The sequence below is a fragment of the Eretmochelys imbricata genome, chromosome 8 (genome assembly GCF_965152235.1).
Source record: "Eretmochelys imbricata isolate rEreImb1 chromosome 8, rEreImb1.hap1, whole genome shotgun sequence".
Lineage (NCBI taxonomy): Eukaryota > Metazoa > Chordata > Testudines > Cheloniidae > Eretmochelys > Eretmochelys imbricata.
In genome coordinates, this window is record NC_135579.1 from 39,136,107 (window position 1) to 39,159,421 (window position 23,315).

General features: G+C 55.6%; 1 protein-coding gene across 1 annotated transcript in view; it reads right to left on the reverse strand.

Annotated features, from left to right (window-relative positions):
• ARAP3 (ArfGAP with RhoGAP domain, ankyrin repeat and PH domain 3) overlaps positions 1-18,921 on the reverse strand; it is a 55,567-nt gene extending 36,646 nt beyond the window's left edge. The window contains exons 1-7 of the mRNA XM_077825006.1: positions 18,834-18,921; positions 15,075-16,270; positions 12,062-12,111; positions 11,126-11,199; positions 10,722-10,798; positions 904-1,173; positions 311-380 (exon numbers count right to left, since the gene is read on the reverse strand). Of these exons, the coding sequence (XP_077681132.1) occupies positions 311-380; positions 904-1,173; positions 10,722-10,798; positions 11,126-11,199; positions 12,062-12,111; positions 15,075-16,231 (1,698 nt within the window). The 5' untranslated portion in view covers positions 16,232-16,270; positions 18,834-18,921. The remainder of the gene's footprint in view (positions 1-310; positions 381-903; positions 1,174-10,721; positions 10,799-11,125; positions 11,200-12,061; positions 12,112-15,074; positions 16,271-18,833) is intronic.
• Between the last annotated feature and the right edge of the window lie 4,394 nt (positions 18,922-23,315).

Sequence of the window (23,315 nt, forward strand, 5' to 3'; positions counted from 1 at the left end):
GACCCTGCACAAATTAAGCACTGGCTGTGAGGCCAGAGAGTGGCGGCTGCAGACTGGGCACCCAGCTCAGGACAGAATTAAGGGTGTCATGGTATGGAGGTGTCAGGGCTATTAAATGCCAAGTCTAGAGGTGCTGGGGCTCAGCCCCCGCACAAATTAAGCACTGCCCCTAACCCTGCCCCTCTCCCCTTCTCCTAACCCTGCCTACCCCAGCCCCACCCCTCTCCCTGTCCTGCCAGCCCATCCCCTGACCGGGCCCTGGTAGCAGACTGCTCACTGTGCAGCTGGGCTGCGGTCCATACAGACTCACCTTCTCGCTGTGGAAGTACATGAGGTTTTTCCCGTCGAATCTGATGAAGCGCCTCTGGAAAACGTAATTCCTGGTGGGAGGGCAGAGGAGGGGAGGCTGCTGGGGTCAGATCCTGGCAGAGCCCTGGCCCCAGAGACACCCTCAGACTAGCTAGAGCCCACTGCAGAAACAAGGGGAGGGCACCCCTGCAGGAGGTGAGACAGGGCTCCCTGGGTTGGACTCCCCGTCCCAGCAGTCGTGCTGCACCATCCCAGCGACCCGACTGGCCCAGCAGGTCTAGGCAGGCATGTCGTATATAGCAAGGCTCCCAGCAGTTGCAGGCCTACTTGCAGGTGGCAGCCTCACCCAGCATGGGAGCACCCAGCGTATTCACTTGCCAAGATGCACTAACACCCGCCATGGAGCAAACCAGCCTCCTGTGGGCAGAGAGTGACACCAGGAGTGGAGCCTGGGCAAAGCCAGTGTGGATCCCAATCCCATCTCCAACCAGAACTGCACATGGCCTTACGCAGGCACAGGGCGGGGACCTGCTCATCACTCACTGAGGTCCCCTGATGGGCACTCACAAACCCTCCCCGGGGCTGGGCACTTACCCCTGCGGGGAGAGCTTGTCCAGCCAGCCACTGAGCACAGTGGGTGGGCGCTCGGACAGCAAGGTGTAGCTGGCATACGGGGAGATGGTCAAGTCATCCAGGACCTCGTCTGGGTAGAGGTGAGACGGAAGGCTGAACTGGGAGCCCTCGGCCTGAGGAGCCTCCACCATGGCATAGTCCTTCGTGTTGTTCTGGAGGATCCAGTTGATCCGTTGGGCCCGGCTCTCATGCTCCTCTGCCGTTCCCTCACTGCTGCACTCGCTGCTGGTCCTGCGGGTGGGACACAGCCTGCCTACTGCTGCTTTCTGGACGAGGGACAGCTGGGGTCCAGCAGCCCCCCAGGCAGCACAGACACGGCCTCAGACCTAGCCCTGCCCCACTTCTCCCCATAGAGCCAGAGCTCAGCTCCGGCGCATGCTCCACAGGGCACCAGATGAGATGTTTAGGCTGCACCTGTGGGGTCCAGGAGTGGAGACGTGGTGCTGCACATCACTGTCACACAAAGTGCCCCACAGACCCCAGCTGGCCCCCACAAACCTTAAATGACAAATTGCCATGTGGGACCCCAGCATAGGCGCAGAGCACCCCCTAAACATATGCTCTGGGTTTGCTCACAGAAAGCAGCAGAGCCTCTGAGGGGCATCCTTGGGCTACTAGTGGGGTCCAACCCCCCTTCTTCCCCTCAAACCCCAGCACCAACCTGCCTCTGCCCCACAAACCCCATCACTGACCCCCCACTCCCACCCCTCAAACCCCAGCACCGACTGCTCCCCTCCTGCCCCACAAACCCCGACACCAACCCTGCCTCCACTCCTCAAACTCCGGCATCAACCACGTCTTCTCTCCCTCAAACCCCGGCATCAACCCACCCTTCTCTCCCTCAAACCCCGGCATCAACCCCCTCCCGCCCCACAAACCCCAACACCGACTGTGTGGGAGAGAGGACTGTAGCATGACACACAGGGTAACAACTAGGGCCAGGAGATGTTGCTGCTGTTGCCTACTCTGACCTTGTCTCTGCTTGTTTCCTCACCTGTTTTCCTTTCTCTAGCTTTGGCACCTGCCCCGCCTCCGTGGGGCACCCCTCCTATCTTGGTCTGTCATTTTTAATCCTCTGACTTCAGCTCCCTCCATTTCTTCTAGAAGGCCTGTAAACTTTCTGTAATGGAATGCTAAACTGCAGCCAGTCCATATATGGTACAGAAGAACATGACATGGTGTCAGGAGTAAACTAAGAACAGAAACAGAAGGCAAACAGCAACAAAGGTTGCAGGATCTCATCAACATGCCCCAGAGAACTTCAGCTTTAACAAACCTTCAGACTGGACAGACCAGAAACCATATTTTGCAAGATTTCACATTGCTCCCAAGCTGCACAGAGAAACTGGAGATATACAGGTATCTTCTTTAATTTATGCTATGGGGAGGCAAGCAGAATGAATCTTTCAGTCCTCTGACTTTACTGAAGACAGTCACAAAGAAGACTGTGAAAGGGTTCTGGCTATGTTTGATGCATACTTTAGATTGCAGAGAAATACAACTTATGAAAGAGCATGTATTCACCAGAGAATTCAAGAACCAGGGGGAAATGTTGAATGTTTTATAAGAACTCTGAATAAATTGTCTGAAAACTGTGATTTTGGGAATGCAAACCATGAAAATACACCTCTACCCCAATATAACACGACCAGATATAACACGAATTCGGATATAATGTGGTAAAGCAGCGCTCCGGGGGGCGGGGCTTTGCCATCCGGTGGCTCAAAGCAAGTTCGATATAACGCGGTTTCACCTATAACGCGATAAGATTTTTTGGCTCCTGAGGACAGCGTTATATCGGGGTAGAGGTGTATCAGAGAGAGGCTGGTCTTGGGTTAAGAGATATAAAACTTTCAGAGCAGCTACAAGTGAAGAGAGATTTAACTCTAGCCACCGCTATACAGATACCGAAACAGTCTGAAATGATGAAAAAGCAAAACCTAGAGAAACTTAACAAACTTGCAAAACCTGTGTAAAGCTGAGCCAATGAAGGATTAACAATCAGCAAGCTTAGGGACCTATAAGCAATCCTCAAGGGCATATCAAAAGGGTATTGCAATGGTAAACAGGGTCATTCCTTGTAGATGGTTAGCAAAGCCAGGTCAAGTAGACTAGAATCTTTAACATGTTTGTCTGTATTGTTAGCGAACCAAAGGGCAGATGCTAAGTCTATTCGTCTCTGTTTACTTATACCTTGTTAGAAGTTTAACCATGTAACCAGATTAGCTTGTAGATGCAAATTCGTTTTCATGTCTTAATTGCCTTATATTATGTATGAGGCTGGTTCAGTTAACCATAAGATCAAAGATGTAAGATACTGTAGGAAATTAATACTATTATTTATGCTGTCTTCAACTCCCTATGCTATAATGAAATATCAGCTAATTGCCTGATGTCAATGAATGCAACTAGTTTACCTGTGTCTGCAGAGGAAATAGAAGATTAGCTTCAAAGCAACGCTCCACAGACAATCTGCACTGCCTATTCTTCCTCAGGGGCAGGTCCTGCTGTGACAAGAGACTTGTCAGCTTGCTAGAGGGCTTTAAAGAAACATCCCAGGCCTTATCCTGCTATCTCTAGTCTGCTTAAACTTTGAACAGGAAAAATATAAGTCGTAAGACGGAGATCTTCCAAATAATGATTTGGAATAACCTGGAAAATACTTGGAAAGACTTGAACAGACTCTACACTTGGACTGCCTATTGGACTGTACCTCTTAAATTGATTCCAGAAAGACTTTTACAAATCAGCAGCCTCACCTCACCATCTCTGCTGTTTTCAGAGTAACAGCCGTGTTAATCTGTATTTGCAAAAAGAAAAGGAGTACTTGTGGCTCCTTAGAGACTAACCAATTTATCTTAGCATAAGCTTTCACATCAGATGAAGTGAGCTGTAGCTCACGAAAGCTTAAGCTCAAATAAATTGGTTAGTCTCTAAGGTGCCACAAGTACTCTTTTTCTTTTTGCATCTCTGCTGTGAAATTGGCCTATGGACTTTACACATATCTGTATATATATCGAGCTTTTAACCATTGTAACTCTCCTCTTTGTATTCCCTTTTTAATATTAAACCTGTAGTTTTTAGTTACTAAAGGATTGGCATCAGCGGGATTATTGGGTAAGATCTGAGACTCAAACTGACCTGGGGATAAATCCTTTGAGATTGGCAAACCTCACATATGGTGTACCAGGTTTTCAATAACCCCTCTCTATATTAGGCTTGTCTGTCTAATTCAGGGGTGGGCAAAGTTTTTGGCCCGAGGGCCACATCTGGGTGGGGAAATTGCTTGCAGGGCCATGAATGTAGGGCTCGAGCAGGGGGTTGGGGTGCAGGAGGGAATGTGGGAGGGGATGCACTGTGCAGGAAGGGGCTCAGGGCAAGGGGTTGGGGCAGAGGAGGCATGCAGGGTGTATGAGGGGGCTCAGGGAAGGGGGTTGTGGTGCAGGAGCGGGTGCATAGTGCAGGAGGGGGCTCAGGGCAGTGGTGCAGCGAGGGGTGCGGAGTGTGGGAGGGGGCTCAGGGCAGGGGGGGTGTGGGGTGCGGTCAGGGTGCAGGCAGGGGGCTCAGGGCAGGGAGCTGGGGTGCAGGAGGTACAAGGGGGCTAAGGGAAGGGGGTTGAGGTGCAGGAGGGGTGCGGAGTGCGGCAGGGGATTGGAGTGCAGGCAGGGGTCTCAGGGCAGGGAGTTGGGGTGCAGGGTGCATTCGGGGTGTGGCTCCGGCCCGGCGCAGCTTACCTGGAGCGGCTCCCTGCCTGCCTGCCCTGGCCCCGGCCCTGTGCTGCTCTGGCACCACGTCCCTGCGACCCCTGGAGTGCCTCCCCCAAAGCTCCCATTGGCTGCAGTTCCCCGTTCCCAAAATCAACAGTGGAGAATTCAACAGAAACCATTGACATCTACAATTTGTTCTTCAGAAAGAACAATCAACAGAGAAAACACTACAAATGATAAACGCAGAACAAGAAGGCGGGTCAAGAATTCCAAACTGATCATAGCTAGTCGTTGCAACTAATGGACAGCCAGCTGACCAAGTTGTTACATGTTCGGGTATTGTAATTAGAAAACCAGCACAATTCAGAGACACTTAACAGACAAACTTCAAAGACAGCATAAATATTGTAAATGGTGGAATATAGGACTTAAAGTGGGAGATGTGACGGAATGCTAAACTGTATTATACTGTTCAGCCTGTAGGTGGCAGTATGTAAAATACTGTATTTAAACTGGTTTCAGAGTAACAGCCGTGTTAGTCTGTATTCGCAAAAAGAAAAGGAGTACTTGTGGCACCTTAGAGACTAACCAATTTATTTGAGCATAAGGTTTCGGGAGCTACAGCTCACTTCATCGGATGCATACTGTGGAAACTGCAGAAGACATTATATACACAGAGACCATGAAACAATACCTCCTCCCACCCCACGCTTATCTAAAGTGATCACTCTCCTTACAATGTGTAAGATAATCAAGGTGGGCCATTTCCAGCACAAATCCAGGTTTTCTCACCCTCCCCGCCCCATACACAAACTCACTCTCCTGCTGGTAATAGCCCATCCAAAGTGACCACTCTTTTTACAATGTGTATGATAATCAAGGTGGGCCATTTCCAGCACAAATCCAGGTTTTCTCACCCCCCCCCCCTTTTTTTTTCCCAAAAACCACACACACAAACTCACTCTCCTAATGGTAATAGCTTATCTAAAGTGACCACTCTCCCTACAATGTGCATGATAATCAAGGTGGGCCATTTCCAGCACAAATCCAGGTTTTCTCACCATCCCCCCCAACTCACTCTCCTGCTGGTAATAGCTCATCCAAACTGACCACTCTCCTTACAATGCGCATGATAATCAAGGTGGGCCATTTCCAGCATAAATCCAAGTTTAACCAGAACGTCGGGGGGGGGGGGGCAATTTGCAAATGAATTCCAATTCAGCAGTTTCTCCAGAGAGAATTGGAATTGGAATTTCTCCAACTGCTGAATTGGAATTCATTTGCAAATTGGATACTATTAATTTAGGCTTAAATAGAGACTGGGAGTGGCTAAGTCATTATGCAAGGTAGCCTATTTCCCCTTGTTTTTTCCTACCCCCCCCCCAAGAAAAAATTCTTTTTGTATTTAAACTAACCTTAGTCAGATCTGGGAAAGCATTACAGGATCTTATGATGAACCCAGCTGGTGTGTACAAGTAAGCTCTGTAGCCACTCCAGATCTGGTAGAGAAGAACATGACACCCTCCAACCTCCATCCACCTCAAGTAAAGACTGTGGGGGGGTGGGGGTGGGGTAGATCATCTGCCAAATCTGACCAGTTTTCAGAGTAGCAGCCATGTTAGTCTGTATTCTCAAAAAGAAAAGGAGTACTTGTGGCACCTGAGAGACTAACAAATTTATTTGAGCACAAGCATCCAATGAAGTGAGCTGTAGCTCACAAAAGCTTATGCTCAAATAAATTTATTAGTCTCTAAGGTGCCACAAGTCCTCCTTTTCTTTTTGCGGATACAGACTAACATGGCTGCTACACTGAAACCTGTTAATCTGCTTATGAGACCCTGGCACCCATTGATCAGCTAAACCATGCTCATGCAGTAGTAACTCCCTAGGACTCAGGGGTTCTCACTGTTACACACTGTGTGTACCTGGCACTAAATGAGGGCAGCAGATCTTCAACTTAGATTCTTCTGTTCCAAAGGCACAGGCCCCTAATTCTTGAGCTGTAGGATAGCTTTTATTGGTTAATGGCTGGCTATAGGGAGCTGATGACATGCAGCCTTTGACACCATCCAGTACTAGCTGGTTCATTACCACACACATATTTGTGGCCATGTACATAGTCATCTCCTCCATGTAAAGAACATAAGACAAGACCGCTCTGATGATTGGAGGCCATGACAAATCATCTCATCTTTGTTCTTTTGATTATTGTTTATGTCACCAAGGCTCTTTGATCCCACATGTACCTAGCACATTCCTCTCTATATATTTTAAAATATAATCACCCAGCTTCAACGACACGGACAGAGTCAATACTAGACACTGAGTCTCCCTATGCCGCTCAACATCAAGGAGTATCGAAATAACTCTGCTCCAAATACTGAACCTATTCACGGGGGCTTCCCTCACAGCACTAGCTCAGAGAGGGAGAAATTCACCCCTGTGCAGAGACCAGCACGAAGAGGACGTAAATGAAGCCAAAGTGCGGCACAGATCTTGGACTGGCCTGGGCCACAAAGTTTTAAGCCGGAAATGAACATTCACCACTTTCCAGGTGTCTGGGTCTTGGGTGTATCACTGCAGAGATTTAGGTAAAAAGCATTTGGCTTCATAGAATCATAGAATATCAGGATTGGAAGGGACCTCAGGAGGTCATCTAGTCCAACCCCCTGCTCAAAGCAGGACCAATCCCCAACTAAATCATCCCAACCAGGGCTTTGTCAAGCCTGACCTTAAAAATCTCTAAGGAAGGAGATTCTACCACCTCCCTAGGTAACGCATTCCAGTGCTTCACCACCCTCCTAGTGAAATAGTGTGTCCTAATATCCAACCTAAACCTCCCCCACTGCAACTTGAGACCATTACTCCTCATTCTGTCATCTGCTACCACTGAGAACAGTCTAGATCCATCCTCTTTGGAACCCCCTTTCAGGTAGTTGAAAGCAGCTATCAAATCCCCCCTCATTCTTCTCTTCCGCAGACTAAACAATCCCAGTTCCCTCAGCCTCTCCTCATAAGTCATGTGTTCCAGTCCCCTAATCATTTTTGTTGCCCTCCGCTGGACTCTTTCCAATTTTTCCACATCCTTCTTGTAGCATGGGGGCCCAAAACTGGACACACTACTCCAGATGAGGCCTCACCAATGTCAAATAGAGGGGAACGATCACGTCCCTCGATCTGCTGGCAATGCCCCTACTTATACAGCCCAAAATGCCATTGGCCTTCTTGGCAACAACGGCACACTGTTGACTCATATCCAGCTTCTCATCCACTGTAACCCCTAGGTCCTTTTCTGCAGACCTGCTGCCTAGCCATTCGGTCCCTAGTCTGTAGCAGTACATGGGATTCTTCCGTCCTAAGTGCAGGACTCTGCACTTGTCCTAGTTGAAGCTCATCAGATTTCTTTTGGCCCAATCCTCTAATTTGTCTAGGGCCCTCTGTATCCTATCCCTACCCTCCAGCATATCTACCTCTCTTCCCAGTTTAGTGTCATCTGCAAACTTGCTGAGGGTGCAATCCACACCATCCTCCAGATCATTAATGAAGATATTGAACAAAACCAGCCCAAGGACCGACCCTTGGGGCACTCTACTTGATACCGGCTGCCTACTAGACGTGGAGCCATTGATCACTACCCTCTGAGCCCGACAATCTAGCCAGCTTTCTATCCACCTTATTATAGTCCATTCATCCAGCCCATACTTCTTTAACTTGCTGGCAAGAATACTGTGGGAGACTGTGTCAAAAGCTTTGCTAAAGTCAAGGAAGAACACGTCCACTGCTTTCCCCTCATCCACAGAGCCAGTTACCTCGTCATAGAAGGCAATTAGATTAGTCAGGCATGACTTGCCCTTGGTGAATCCATGCTGACTGTTCCTGATCACTTTCCTCTCCTCTAAATGCTTCAGAATCGATTCCTTGAGGACCTGCTCCATGGTTTTTCCAGGGACTGATTTTTCCAGGTTCTGTTAGCAGGGCAGGACAATGACCTGGTGTTTGCTAAATGAATCAATGGGAAAAGCCATTTTTTTTTGCCATGCTAAGGGGCTACCAGAAGTAAAGGAAAGTTAATTTAAAAATAAGTATTGGATAGTGAACCTTTAAATTCTGCTGGGATTTACCTGGTGCGGGAGGGGCTAATTTAAACTCCTGAGACTTTGTGATGGGCCGAGGGAGAGAAGTGGATTTCTGAATGGGAAGATACGGTTGGCTAAGTAAATTCTACAGAAAGCAGCATTGCCTCGATCTAGTTAACAAATGAAGGTGTGATTCTCCGACAGAAGAGCTGAGGGGAAATAAGAGCTGGTAACAAGCAACAGTGATACCCATGAAGGAGAAAAATGAAAAAAAATCTAATGTCTGTGAGAATCATTTTAATCTGATCTGGGTCCCAAAGATTGAAATGTTCTAATCATAATTGTGCGGATTTTGCATGGTGTCACAGGGCAGTTACTACATGGTAGTTTGCAGAGTTACTGTTATTCCTAAACTAATTAACAGATTTACGTGCTGTGACCGAGTGGGCATATTTTTATGAGTCCTGTTTGTGCCTCAGTTTCCCCTATGTACTTCACTGTTACCAAATGAGTGGAAGGGGACTGTTTGCTCTCAGGGCAGGTTGACACATACAGGTGTGGGTGTCACCTACTGTCTGGGCTTTAGTCTCCATATGAAGGGAGCATCTGAGAAGGCAGTGGCAAATCCAATCACTAGGACATTGGCACCTAGCAACCAACAACCCAGAGGAGAGATGGATTTCCATGCCTCTTCTTAGGTAACATGCACAACAATCCCTCAAGTTGGGATCAAAAGACTGGAGAGATGGGGAATAAGAGCTGGCTGCTGTAAGGAGTCAGGGCTCTCAACTGGTATCTGAGGAAGGAGATCAGACAAAGGGACAGACCAAGCTTGAACCAAGGGGTTCCCTACAGCTTGGCTGGGCTCTAGGCTGACCAGAATGGACTATGTGTTAACCTTCATTTCTCTGTACTACCCTAAGGCCTTTCTGTGCTGTGTGCCAGTTAACAAGAAAACCCGACTGTGTCGACAGCGCTGGGTGAGCGTCACTGCCAATGCTGGGCGAGGTGCATTGATCTCTGCAGAGAGGACTGGTCTCCATTGGGGTCGTCTCAGTTGGACTCGCTGAGCAGAGCTCATGGGGTGCAGCAGGGGGCTGGAGCCCCAGAGGTCCAGTCTGAGGAGACAGTGAAGCCACGTGGCTGATCGTGGGAGAAGAGTGAGACCCCAGGGGTCTGGGACACTGAGGGGTTCCTCCTAGACACTGTTACACAGCTGGGAGTGTAGCCCCAACCCTGTGGATCCGTGACATGCCCATGCTGTGCTCAGAGAGTGAATGATGTCATTTTGAGAAAACTAAATCCTCTGCATTTTATACATAAGAGCCTGAATCAGGACTTCAAGTGCAAACTTCAACCCTACTCTGAGGTCGCGATCGATGCTTCTGCCTCTACATTCGGCCCCAGCCCCCTGCGCTACCATCACCCTGGCCACCTGCAAGCCAGCATGAAGCTCAGGAGGAGCGCGCTGAGGACACTAACAATGGCTGAGAGGAAAAACGCGTGTGACACCCAACCAACCCCTGGAGCATCTGGCTAGCCAGGGAACAGCTTCCCTGCAGAATCCTCTGTGAGCATGTGGTGCCGCTAACCTCTGAGCTGCAGTGCCATGCCTTGCCAGGAGTACTGCTCTGCCCTGTACATACCAGGGGCTGCTGGTGCATGGCATGGCACGACTGTCTCACCCCAGCTAACGGTGAGAGAAGGAGCACATCCAGCTGCAAGGGACATACAACAAACACCAGTTCCAGCCTCGCCCACCCTGGCATCCCCACCTGCTCCTCCATGCAGCCAGGTTCTCCCCACACACGGAAGGAGCAACTCCCTCAGTCAAACCAGACTGACCCTGGCTTTCCTTGCCCTCTATTGCCCCAGCAGCAGACACCTCTCCCCAAAGCCTGGAAACTACCATCCAACCTGCTTCTCCTGCCCCCTGAGAGCATAGAGGCTCCATGGAGCAGGTTTGGGGCCAGGGGCTATGGGCAGTGGTGCTTACCTGGGCCTCTCTCTCTCCAGCTCTGGGAAGTGCTCTGGCACCGCTTCACAGCCTGGCACAGCGGGGGTCCCTGTGCTCTGAAAGAAGACCCTGGTGAGAGCTCTGCTCCATAGCTCTGTCTGCCCAGGCCACCCGCCCCTCAACCTCAGGCCTCCTTGGACTGCCTTCCCCTGCATCAGCCAGTGCCCAGGAGCCAGGGCCTACCACCACCCCATCGCCTGGCTCTGCCAGGGCCTGCACTCTGCTGAGCAGCCGAGCCCCGTGGTCCAGCACACACTGCTGCGAGGTGCAGCCAGAGGGAGCGGAAGCCGGAGCGTGGCCTCACTCCTATTTCATCCAGACTCGAGGCAGGAGCTGGGCCCAAACATCCCCGCCCTCCAGCCTGCACCCTTGGTGGCCCTCACCTTCTGCTCCCAGGCAGGGAGCCCACGTCCAAACACGGCCTCACAATAGGGACTGATGGGGTCCTCGGCAGGCTCTGCGGGCACAGACACAGCAGGAAAGGCAGTGAGCTGCCAGTCAGAGCTCTGCTGGAGATGAGGGGCTGGGGGCCCAGAGGGGATGGGGATGGGGTGGGGGCCCCGCAAGAGCAGGAGAAACCCCCCTTGTGACTCTATCCCTCAGCACTTGGGCACTGCTGTGGGAGGCAGGAGGGCCTGGCGTGGGACGCAGGGCACGCCGTTCACCCCCCGGATGTCCCTGACGCCAGCAGCTCTCACAGGAGCACAGCCCAGCACTGGGGGCAGCGCCGCCTACCCTCAGCGCTTCCCAGCGGGGCGGTCCAGGCATGTGTCTGGGGACAAGCCCCTTGCTAGACAGAGAACCCAGGAGTCACCCTCCGGACTGGACAGAGGCCGCCATGGAAGCAGACACCACTGGGTGGGTTCTGGGGGGCTGGCAGCTTCCAAAGCCATAGAAAGACACAGACCCCAGCAACTTCCCCTTGCTCTAGCAGCGCCCTCACCCCCATCCATGTATGGGCACCAAACCCCCATTCTAGCAATGCCCCACCACCAAACCCCTATGGGCCTCAACTCCTCGCATTCTAGCCATGCCCCCCATGGGCCTCAACGCCCACCCGGCCCTAGCAGTGCCCCAGCCCCCATATGAGCTCCCAACCCCTCCCTACCCCATTCCCCTATTGCCCACTCCATCAATGCCCCACCCCACCATCCCTGTATGGGCCTCAATCCCCTCCTACTCTACTAATGCCCCCAAAAGGGCCAACCCCCCAACTCTATTCATGCCCCTGCACCACCCCCATCCCCGGGAGGAGGCGACACGGGGGCCTTCAGGGGGACAGGCTGTGCACGTAGAGCGCCACAGCCCCCAGCTCTCACCTGGCCTCTGTGGGATGGGGGGCAGGTCCAGGCTGGGCCTTCTGGGAGAGCTAGGAGAGCAGAGGAAACACGTCAGAGCCTCGGGCAGCAGGGTTACCACCTGGCACCCTCTAGAGTGGGGTCTGCGCTGGGGGCAACCCTGCCCGGGATGCGCTGCCCAGACAGGGAGCAGCAAGGCAGCGTGGGCCAGAGGAAGGCCCAGTACTGGGCTGGGGGGAGGGAGCTGTGGAGCCTGGTGCAGAGTGCTACTCAGTGTCTACAGGGAAATCTCCCAGGGTGAGGGGAGGGCTCCAACCTCACAGCCGGCAGGGCCCTTGGGAGAAGGGCTGGCGCTTGCACCCGCTGTCTTCCCCCAGCCTCTGATTGCACAGGCCGGGCTGGCGGTGGAGGGGCTTCCTGGTTCCTGCCATGGGAGCAGGGCTGCTCCCCTCCTCAGTGCCACCACGGGGGAGCCTGCGACTGGAAGGAGTGCTCCCCTCCCCAGTGCTGCCACGGGGTACCTGAGACTGGCGGGGAGCTGCTCCCCTCCCCGGCACAGCCATGGGGAAGCCTGTGACGGGGGCTTGGGTTTGAAGGCTTCTTTCTCCCGGATTTCCCATCAATCCTAGACTGCAACGAGGGTTGTCTGGAGGGCAGGGCCTCGGCCTGTCCAGACAGCCCCCTCCCCCACCCCGCCCCCAGCTTTACTTTCCTAGCTCTCCAGTGGGATCAGGCCATTACTGCTGCCCACATCCGAGGCCTGGCACTGATGCTTCAGATTCCCTCCCCTGGTGGGCCTGCCCCAGCCACCCAGCTGTTGGCCACCAGCTCTAAATCATTAGCCAGGCCTTCTGATGCAGCAGCCTGGTGCTGCCTGCCCCACCTCACCCCACTCTACCCAGCCCAGCACTGCCCACTCTCCACGGCACAGTAAGGCACAGGCAGGCTCCCTGCAGACGAGCCCTGGGCTCCTCCTAAGCCCCAGGCAGTGTGCCAGCTGCCAGGAGGGCACGTGCGTGCTGCATCGGGACTGTAGGTGAAGGCATTCCCCAACTAGCTGTGATCTAGCTAGACAATTGCAGTGTGGCCATGGCATCACGGGCAGCAGCATGGGTGAGCCACCAGAGTATGCATGCAGGGTGCTGGGCAGTACTGGACCCAGACAGCTGGCCCACTATTCCACCACAGCTACACTGCTATTCCCAGGGAGCAAGCTCCATCTCAGCTAGCGCGGGCAGGGGAACGCACCCGGGAGGCAGAGCCTGTGTCCCCAGGTGAGCGAGGAGGGGACCGGGCATGGAGCAAGGACTGAGGGAGATGACTAGAGCCCTACCAAATTCACAGTCCATTTTGGTCAAATTCACAGTCATAGGATTTTTTAAATCGTTGATTTCAGCCATTTAAATCTGAAATTTCACAGTGTTGTAATTGTAGGGCTCCTGACCCAAAAAGGAGTTGTGGGGGTGTTGCAAGGTTATTTTAGGCAGTGAGGGTTGTGGTACTGCTACCCTCACTTCTGCGCTGCGGCTGGCGGCAGTGCTGCCTCCAGAGCTGGGCAGCTGGAGAGCAATGGCTGCTGGCAGGGAGCCCAGCTTTGAAGGCAGCACTGCCGCCAGCAGCAGCGCTGAAGTAAGTATGGCATGGTATGGTATTGCCGCCCTTACTTCTGCGCTGCTGCCTGCAGACGTGGCCCTCAGTCAGCAGCCGCCACTTTCCAGCAGACCAGCTTTGAAGGCAGCAGTGCAGAAGTAAGGGTGGCAATACTGCAACCCCTGTAAAATAACCTTGTGACCCCCTCCTCCCCCGTAACTCCCTTTTGGGTCAGGACCCCCAACTTGAGAAACGCTAGTCTCCCCCCGAAATCTGAATAGTATAGGGTAAAAGCACACACAAGACCAGATTTCATGGGGAGAGACCAAATTTCATGGGCTGTGATGTGTTTTTCATGGTCATGAATTTGGTAGGGCTCTAGAGATGACCCAGCCCTCCCCATCCCGCCACAGCCCCTGCACTATGACCTGACCATGGGACCCTGAGCCATCCCCAACCTGGCCCAGTCCCCTGCACTGTGACCCAGCCAGGGCCCTGAGCCCTCCCTAGCCCGCCCCCTGTGCTGTGACCTGACCATGGGACCCTGAGCCCTCCCCAACCTGGTCCGGCCCCTTGCACTGTGACCGAGTCACTGGGCCCTGAGCCCTCCCCAGCCTGGCCCCTGCGCTGTGACAAGGCCACGGGCCCTGAGTCTTCCCCAGTCCCCTGTGCTTTGACCCGGCCATGGGCCCGGATCCCTCCCCAGCTTGGCCCCCTGCACTGTCACCTGGCCACATGACCCCGAGCCCTCCCCAGCCCCCTGTGCATTGACCTGGCCACTGGACCCTGAGCCCTCCCCTGCCTGGCCCAGCCCCCTGCGCTGTGACCCAGTCAGGGCCCTGAGCCCTCTCCAGGTGGGTCCCTGAGCTGTGACCTGCAGGCACAGTTCCTTCCTCTTTTAACCTCTAGTAACTGGATCCTGGAACAACAGCAATGCTGCCCACTAGCCACAGGAACCTCCACTGCTCCTGTGCCAGCCCCAAAGTAACCTCAGCAAGTCCCCTTCTGCCTAGAGGCCCGCAAGACCCAGCAGATCCCTTCATCAGGGCGTAACCTGCGCTCAGGGCCCAGCACTAGCCTGTCCCCCAAGGCGTGAGAGATCCTGGCCTGGCTCATCCATGCTGTGCGCCTTGCCGCAGGGCTCTCCTCATTTCTGACCTCAGCACAGAGGAGTGCTGTGAAAGGGGCTTTGTTAGGGTCCATGCACACCCTCCACCCCCTTCCAGAGGGTTGGGAGCTGCAGTGAAACGGGGCCTGGGGCTGTCATTTAGGCCAGATGGTTGCACTGCTGGACAAGGCTCTAAGAGGAGACCTAAGCAATGTCTACAGGAAACATGAGGCGCACAGCAGGAGTTCGGCCTGCCCTGCCCTGCCTGAGCTCTGCCCCTTTTCCTGCTTCCAGGTAGAGGGCAGACCGTGGTGCTAGGAGCAGGCTCACACTTACTCAGGCTTCTCTGCTGGTGTGGTCCCTTGCTGCGCGGCTGAGTCCAGTGGCCGTGGGGTAGGTTGGTTCCTCGCAGGCTCCTCATCCCCTGAACACCCAGCTGGTTGTGAAGGGGGCTCTAGTCCCTCATAAATGATATTCGAAACCATCTCCATCCTGCCCCATGCAGAGGCTGGCTGGGAGGGGGCGCCCGGGGCTGGCAAAGGCTCTCTTTGCGCGCTGGCAGCAGGGCTGGTTGGAGCAGACCGTGGGAAGCTGCACAGCGAGTGGCTCATCCCTGGGCTTGCGGAGCTGCAATCAGCTGGCTGGATCCCATGGCCGAGGCATGGAGAGACACCGGGGATGGAAGGGGAGGATTTTCCACACCCAGCCTGGATCTCCACATCATCCAAACCCACTTCAGCCACCCCAGCCCGTGGTGCTGGCGTAGGCTCCAGAGCACTCTCCCTACCCACAGGCTGGGGGGCCTGAGGGCCTGCTAAGCCTCTCTCTCCTGAGCCGGCCTGCTGCTCCAGGGTGAACTCCGAGCGCCCAAGATCTATGGAGCTTTCCCCTGGTACAAACCCCTCGTGTACAATGAAAGCATCAGAAGGCCCCTCACAGCCAGGTTTGCGTGTTGGCACCGATGTCCGTGCCAGCGGCGTGGGCACCAGGCCCTGCTCTGGCCTCACTGCTCGGCTAGGGCGTTGGAAGAACGTCCTGGGCTTGGGTACCGGCTTGGCAACGGGTGGAGCAGGCTCCCTCTCCAGATATGGGTTTTGGCTGGGGCCAGCTGAGCACTGGTGGTTCCCAAGCCCATCAATGGCTGCTACTGGGGCTCCATTAGCAGTACTTGTACCATTGTTCTCCTTGCCTGCTTGGCACACTCTGGGCACTTCCAGGGGCTCTGTACATGTGCCAGGCTTGGCACAGGCATCTCCTGCCATGGGCCTGCCTTTGTCTTGCACCAACAGCTGCGTCTGCTGCACCAGACTCAGGATCCTTTTGCGGTGCCCAGTGGCAGTGATGCCGATCCGCTGCAGATCCTCGTTACCCAGGGAGACAGCATCTCTGGTCACTTGGTACCCATGCTGCTTAAAGGTTTCCTGGTATCTCTCCAAATGGATGGTGGCCAGCCAATCAGCGATGTCACAGTCGGCGTCGCACGGGGAGAACATGGCCTGCGGACCCCCACCAGGGGACTGTCAAGCCATCATCTGAGGAAAGAGAAGAGAGAGGTTGCCTGAGGAGACAGGAGGAGATGGCAGTGCCACAGAATAGCCAGAAGGCCCAGTGCTTGGAAGAGCCTGTAGGATCCATGCCCACTCCAGCGCTTTGCTAGGACACCCCTCTGAGTTCTGACTGCTCTGCTCCCAGCTCCGTTAGAACCTGCCATGGGCAGTCAGTCACTCACATCGGCAGTCAGTCACTCGCTGCCAGAGGGTGTGAGTGCTCTGAGCAAGGGTCGGAGCATCAATTGCCAAACCCTGCCCCAAGCCTTCAAACCCTGACCCCCCTTTCATCTGAGAGGTCACGACCCCAGCCTAGGCAGGAACCGTCCCTCCCTCGCAGGCTGTGAGGGTCTCACACAAACACAGGCCTCCAGCTCCCGAGACAGAGCTGACTCGATCAGACATGGGGTTGTCCCTGGCCAGACAAAAGCAAGCCCTGTCAATGGGCATCACTGACTCCATCCCTGCTAGCCCCTCCTCAGGCAAGTCAGACAGAGGAGCCAGTGCCTGACTCCGGCTGGGATTTGTGCTTTGCTGGTAGGGAGGATATCGGGCCATTTGCTGTATCCAGAATCTCAGCCCATCCCTTGAGCAGGGGGACCAGGGAACGCAGATACCCATGGTGCAGCTGCCCCCCCCCCCCCCCCGGGATGGTTCTCTGATGCTGGCTGGCTTGGGGAGGGCTCTGCTCTGCTACTGGAAGGATAGCATCAGAATCTCCCTGACGGTAGGGAGGGCATGGGAGAGGTCAGCATGACTCATAGGCAAGCCCAGGGAGACAGCATCTGGGACACAGCCCCCAGACACACGCATTCCAGGCAGACAGGCTCCCAGCTGTGCTCCCCACACTGCCTGGGGAGATTGCCCACGCAGCTTGGAGGGGCAGCCCCTCTCCCTTCGGATAAGGGCCTCTCTCAGATACCTTGGGACTCTGCAGGACTGGGGCCTGCGTGTCTGTGCAGCACCCAGCATGACGGGGCCCTGATCCTGCTTGGGGCTTCCATAACACAAACCATAATAACACCAGCTCTCCTCCGCCCCCAGCTCAGGGCTGCCAGCAGAGCTCCCTCCATCCAAGGTCCCAGGACAAAGCTCAGGAGCCCTGTCTGCAGCACGATGAGGTTGCTGTGAGGTCCTTTTCCCATGAATCATACTGCTCTGTATCAAGCCAGCTGCGCTGACTCCACAGCCACCAGCAGGGTTTCCAGTTCCTCCATTTCCCCCTATTGTTCAGGGCAGACTTCCTTCCTTCCTGCCGCTCACATTCTCCCACGCAGCCCCCTCCCGCCTCCCCGGAGCCCTGTCGTCCATGCACTGGGAATGTGCGGCGCTGGGAATGGGTAGGTGCACCTCTGTGCACAAGTGTGCACTGGTGTGTCTGCGATCATGTGATGTGTGAGGCTGTGAGAGTCTGTTGGTGTCCGCAGCAGCTTGGAGCAGATGTGTTTGTGTGTGTGCAGTTGTGGAGAGAACAGAGGATACATTAATCTGTCCAGAACCAATTAGCTAAAAAACCTGGTATGCCAATTAACCTGGAAAGCTCTCCCTGTCACAAGCAGGAAGCACAGCTGTTTACGTGTAGGACCTACACTAAATGCCATGAATGTTTTTAATGCCATTCAGTTTTGGAAAAGTGCCCAGGCTAGAGCAGGCCTTTACATCAGTGGGAACATTTGCCACGACCCAGGCTGCACAGGCACTCAACCATCCGGACCTTCGCTGGCAGGCCCACTTCTGCAGTATGGAAAAGGAAACCTAGTCTGCTGAGGTGGGGCAGTAGCAAAGCAGGGTCCCAGGCCTGCCTGTGGCTTTCTAATCGCACCTTCCTAACAAAACAGCCGCTCTCTCCTCTGTCAGCGCAGGAGGGCCCCAAACAACAACTAGGCAGAGACTGAGCAGGGCAACGGCGATCCGGCCAAGCAGCCATGGGGACCAGAAAAGAAATATTTACCTGTAGGAAGCCCCCTCCCTGCCATACCAGGCACCAGAGGGCACTGGCTGGCAGAGCGGGAGGTTTCTCAGCCACCCAGTACCAGGTGCCAGGGGGCATTGGTTGGCAGGGGGGATTCTCAGCCCCCTGTACCAGGCACTAGGGGGCATTGAGTGGTGGGGGGTTCTCAGGCCCCCTAGTACCAAGTGCTAGGGTGCATAGACTGGGGTGGGTTCTCAGATCCCTGGTACCAGGGTGAATTGGCGGTGGGGAGGAGAGTGCACTGGAAGCTGACTGCCTCTGCCAACTGTCCAACTAAAAGAGAAGGTTTCCTGCAGACCGGAGAACAGAACCCCCCGCCCCTGGCCCGGCTACCCGAGCCCACGGAAACCCAAGCGGGAAGCGATCCGCGCCAGTCACCGCTCCCGGCCGTTAACTCTGGAGCCGAGCGATGTCGAGTCCGAGGATGGCCGCCCCGTTCGCGCTGTCAAAGCCGAGCCCCAAAGGGAAGCCGAGTCGGCCCGGCCCCGCGGACCCCTCCGCGCGGCCGGCCCTGCCTGGCAGAGCCGCTGCCGCGGGCGGTGCCCTGCGCCCCGTCCAGTCCCCTGAGCCCCTCACCTCTCGCCCTGCAGCGCCGTCCGCTGTAGCCAGCGCGGCCGCCAGCCCGGACCGCTCCTCGGGAACAGGGTCTCTGCGCCGCTCCCCGGGCTCAGAAGAACTGCGGCTGGGTCTCGACAGCGGGACGCGACTAAGCGCCCTCCCCCGGCCGGCCGGCCCCTCCCCTCCCCTCCCCTCCCCTCGCCGGCACTTCCTCGCCATCCGCCGGCTCCTGTACCCCTGCCCCCGCCCCGCACTGCCCTTGCCCCCTGCCCTGGCACTGACCCCTGCCCCCCCATCACCCCTGCCCCCTCCCTCCCTGGCCACTATCCCTGCCCCCCCTGCATTGTCCTGCCTCCCTCCCTCCCTTACCACTGCCCCCTGCCACCCCCCGCATTTCCCCTCCCTCTCCCTTTCTGGGCACTGCCCCCCACCCCACCCCTGTATTGCCCCTGCCCCCTCCCTCCCTGGGCACAATCCCCTGCATTGCCCCTCCCCCACCCTTCCTGGGCATGCCCCCCCCCTGCATTGCTCCTGACCTTCCCTCCCCCCAGCACTGGCCCCTCCCTCCCTGGCACTGTCCCCTGCCCCTGTCCTTCCTCTCCCATCCACTAGTCTCTGCCCTTGCCCCCACCCTCCCCACATTGCCCCTGCCCTCTGCCCTTCCCCTCCCGAGCACTGCTCCTTTCCTTCCTTCCTTCCTCTGGCACTGCGGCTGCCCCCTCCCTCCCTGTGCACCATCCCCTGTCCCTGTGCTTCCACTCCCCCTCTTTGCTACACCTGTCCCCTCTCTCCCATCCACCAGCCCCTGTCTCCACCTCTACCCTCTTCACATTGCCCCTGCCCCCTCCTTCCCTCAGCACTGCCCCCTGCCACTGCACTTTGAGTCCCCCCCCCCCCCGGCACTGCCCCTACCCTTCCCCTCTCATCCATCAGCTCCTGTCATTGTTCCAGCCCCTCTCTTCCACCCCTCCCCACCCACCCCCGCCCCGGCAATGCCCCGGCCCCTGCTTTTCCTCTCATATACACAGGACCCTGCCCCTCCATCTGTCACTGCTCTGTCCCCAACACTGGATCTGCCGATCTGCCCCTGCCTCCCACTCTGCCCATGGCCTGCCCCTTTGCCCTGGCCCTTCTCTCTCCTTCTCAGCCCATTTCGTGCCCTGTGGCTGGCAGTCGATCTCTGAAGCCTCCAGTGTAAGCTGCTGTGGGGTGAGGATACTGGACTCAGCAGGGCCGTGGTCTGGTGTGTGAGGGGAGGGGAGAGTTACGGGGCTAGAAGGGCCTTCGATCGGAGCTGGTGGGGCGAAGAAGTCTGAGAGCTGCTGAAGGGGATCCCGGGAACCCAAGGCAGCAGGAGGGAGCCGGAGGGGACGCAGTGCTGGGAGCGCCAGTTACAGGTGGAAGTGGAACCATTGTTTATGCTGAAGCCCTAGACTCACCAGTGGGTCCCTCCCAAGCTGTAGCTTGGGAAGGCCCGGCTTGGAGTCTTGCTCTCCTGACAGGCATGACTCAACCGCCCATCCGGCCGGCCCTGGGAGCCCAGGTGGCATCTTTCCCCACAGAGAGAAGCCACAGGGACAGCTCCAGCCCATGCCGGGGTCCTACTGAGCACAGTGCTCTGCAGGAGAGCCGTGGGGAGTGCCCTGGGCCAGGGCTCGCTGCCAGGCCTGGGCCCCTGCCAGCTTGGTGCAGCATGGGCTCCTGCCGCCTTGGCATGGGAGAGAGACGCAGCCTCGCTGCTCAGCCTGGGGCCGAGGCGCTTGCTACTGTTGCGCGGTGCATGACACACTACTCCAAGCTGAGCCCCCTGCAAACACGAGCACAGTTGGCCTCCCCCTCGCTGGACGCTGACTGGCCACGGCTGCTGGAGGAATGAGCTGGCCAGATCCCTAGGGCTGCAGCCTTGGGTATGATGGTGCTGACAGAGCAACTACATGCTATTGGTGGAGCCCTTGCATTGTGTGGGCTCCACGGGAAGCAGGGGATGAGCTAGCTGGTGTCGCCTCTGCCTCTCATGGCAGAGAGGGGTTGCTGCTGGAGCATGGCTGGGCCTGCTTTCTCCTTCACCCCCAAGGCACAGGAGTCCCCTAGCGCCCCCACCTCAGCTCCAGAGCTGCTTTCACACAGTCCAGCCTGCTCTGCTCAAGTGCAGCCCATTGCAAGAGCCCTGTACAGCCTGGGGATTGCACCACTGCTGCCCTGTTACCCAACCCCAGCCGCAGGGCTAGGTGAACTGAAGGGAGAGGCTATCTGTTGCTGGGGGGGCAAAGGCTGAGCTTCCGGCCAGTCTCACAATATCCGTCTGCCCCTCCTATGGCTGCTAGCAAGGTGGAGAAGGGCTCTGCGCCCAGTCAGGATTGCTCAAGTGCCCAGCTCCCTGCACTGCAGCCCCGGGTCTCCCTGGCCCACGCCCAGGCCCAGCAAGCAGGACGGGTGAGAAGCTGAAGGAGGCCTGCCATGTGGAAGTCTGAACTGTGCTACTGGGGCAGAGGCGCAACTTCTCCTTATCGCTGGCTTGTTTCCACTTTGGACACAGCAGAAGCAGAACTCTCTGTAAGGGCTCAGAGCTCAGTCTAACCAGAGCCCTCCTTCCTCCATCTCCCTCACTGGCCTGTCCGCTGTGGCGTAGCCTGAGCCCCCGGAGCTGCAGTCCTGCACAGGCCAGCATCGCCACCAAGCGATTGTGGCAGGCCACCTGCAGCATCTGGAAAGCCTGAGCTGGGTGACCATCGATCCTGCCATCAGATAAGGCTAGCAGCTAACACCCTGCCTCTGTTGGCGGCTGCATCCGTTCAACTGCTGGCTGAATAGAAACTGCTCAGCTGGCTGGTGGAAAGTTTGGCTTTGCAGAGGCAGGAGCCACCCTTCTCAGCATTGCTCTGTCTCAGCAGGACAGGCGTGCTGAGGGGCTATTTATACAAGGCCCATGTTCCTGAACAGGGATTGGGGTGATCCCAGACACATGGCATGGACATTAGAGAGCTGGCCAAGTTCTGTTCCATCACCGGCCATCTCTTGGGCCTCTGGCCTGGTCTTCACAGAACGCTTGCTAGTGCTGTGTCCTGAGATTCACCAGTGCTTTTTTGTTACGCTCCGAGATCCCCCTTAGCCATCCCATCCCCCAGGGTATGGTAGGTGAGCAGGTGTGCCCTAGGCACCGGGGAAGGGAAGGGGGGAAGCAGGTATGCCCTAAGCATGGGGAGAGGGGAGCAGGCAGGGCCTTGGCATGGCTTGGGGGAGACAGCAGGCGGGGCCTTTGGACAGAGTGGGGGGGAGCAGATGGTGTTTGCTCTGCAGTGCTGCAGCCCAGGGAAGGGAATCTGTGTGAGTGAGAACCTGTCACTCAAAGCTATTTCTGACAGTGTTGTGACTGGGGCCCTTCCCCTGTTTCCTGTTGATGTATTTGCGGGCATGCTGGGTTAGTCCTGCTGCCTACGGCCTGGTTGTCTCCGCCTGTGGGAGCTGGTGGGACATTTTTGATTAAATGTCTTTTCACAGAAATCTTCTGTTTCACTGAAGCCAACACATTTCATGCAGACGTATGGATTTTGGTCAAGTTGACAGGAAGGTCTCTGAGATCAAGGGGGGAGTCAGTTCCAGAGAGAGAGGAGCCCAAATCAGAAACTCGACCTTTTTGATCCAAAAATATATGTTTTTACACAATACCGTTTTGTGATAACACACAAAAGGGTTTAGTTTTGCTCCAAGGTGAAATCTCCAAAGTTTCACAAAACGGAAATTGTCATCCTCTGACCAGCTCTTCTTTTCTATCTATCTATCTATCTATCTATCTATCTATCTATCTATCTATCTATCTATCTATCCCCATACATTCTATGCCTGATTGGAGAATAGAGGCTGGCAATAGCACATGCAGTTGGGAGCAGGTGAGGTATTAGTCACCTGGTCTCTGCAAGAGGCTTGCAGAAAGTGCCGGTAAGGAACCAAAGCTGAACATTGGGGACCAGTAGCAGGTCGGAGAAGCCTGCCCTGTCTGCAGTGCCCTTCGTGCCCTTATTCTCGATGTGCTCAGTGACCTGCCAGTTGGGCTAGCCACTGTTAGTGCCATATAGCCATGCTGGCTGCTGTGCGGCTGCAAGGGCCATTGCAGTGTGACAGTTCCAGGACAGTAATGACATATCTCCCTTTATTGGGGGCACTTGGGGCCTGGACTGAGGACCCAGCCCTGTGTGCATTCATAGACCTGGGTATGTTTGTGCATAGCCCAGCCGCTTTGCAGAGCTGCCAGCCGTGCACAGGCTGAGGACCAATAGCCAAGGTTTCAGAGCCAAGCCCTCCAACCTCAGGAAACGTGTGTCTCAGTTTAAGCCCATGTTCCTCTGGCAGCCTGATGTGGGGGGCTGGTTCCTCCCTCATGTCTCAGTCCCCAGCCCAGCTGGGGCTAGAAAGTGATTGAGATGAGCAGATAATGTATGGGGGTGGGGGGAAGAGCAGGGGGCTGGATTCCTCCAGAGGTGCAAGAGCAGTTTAGGAATGAGA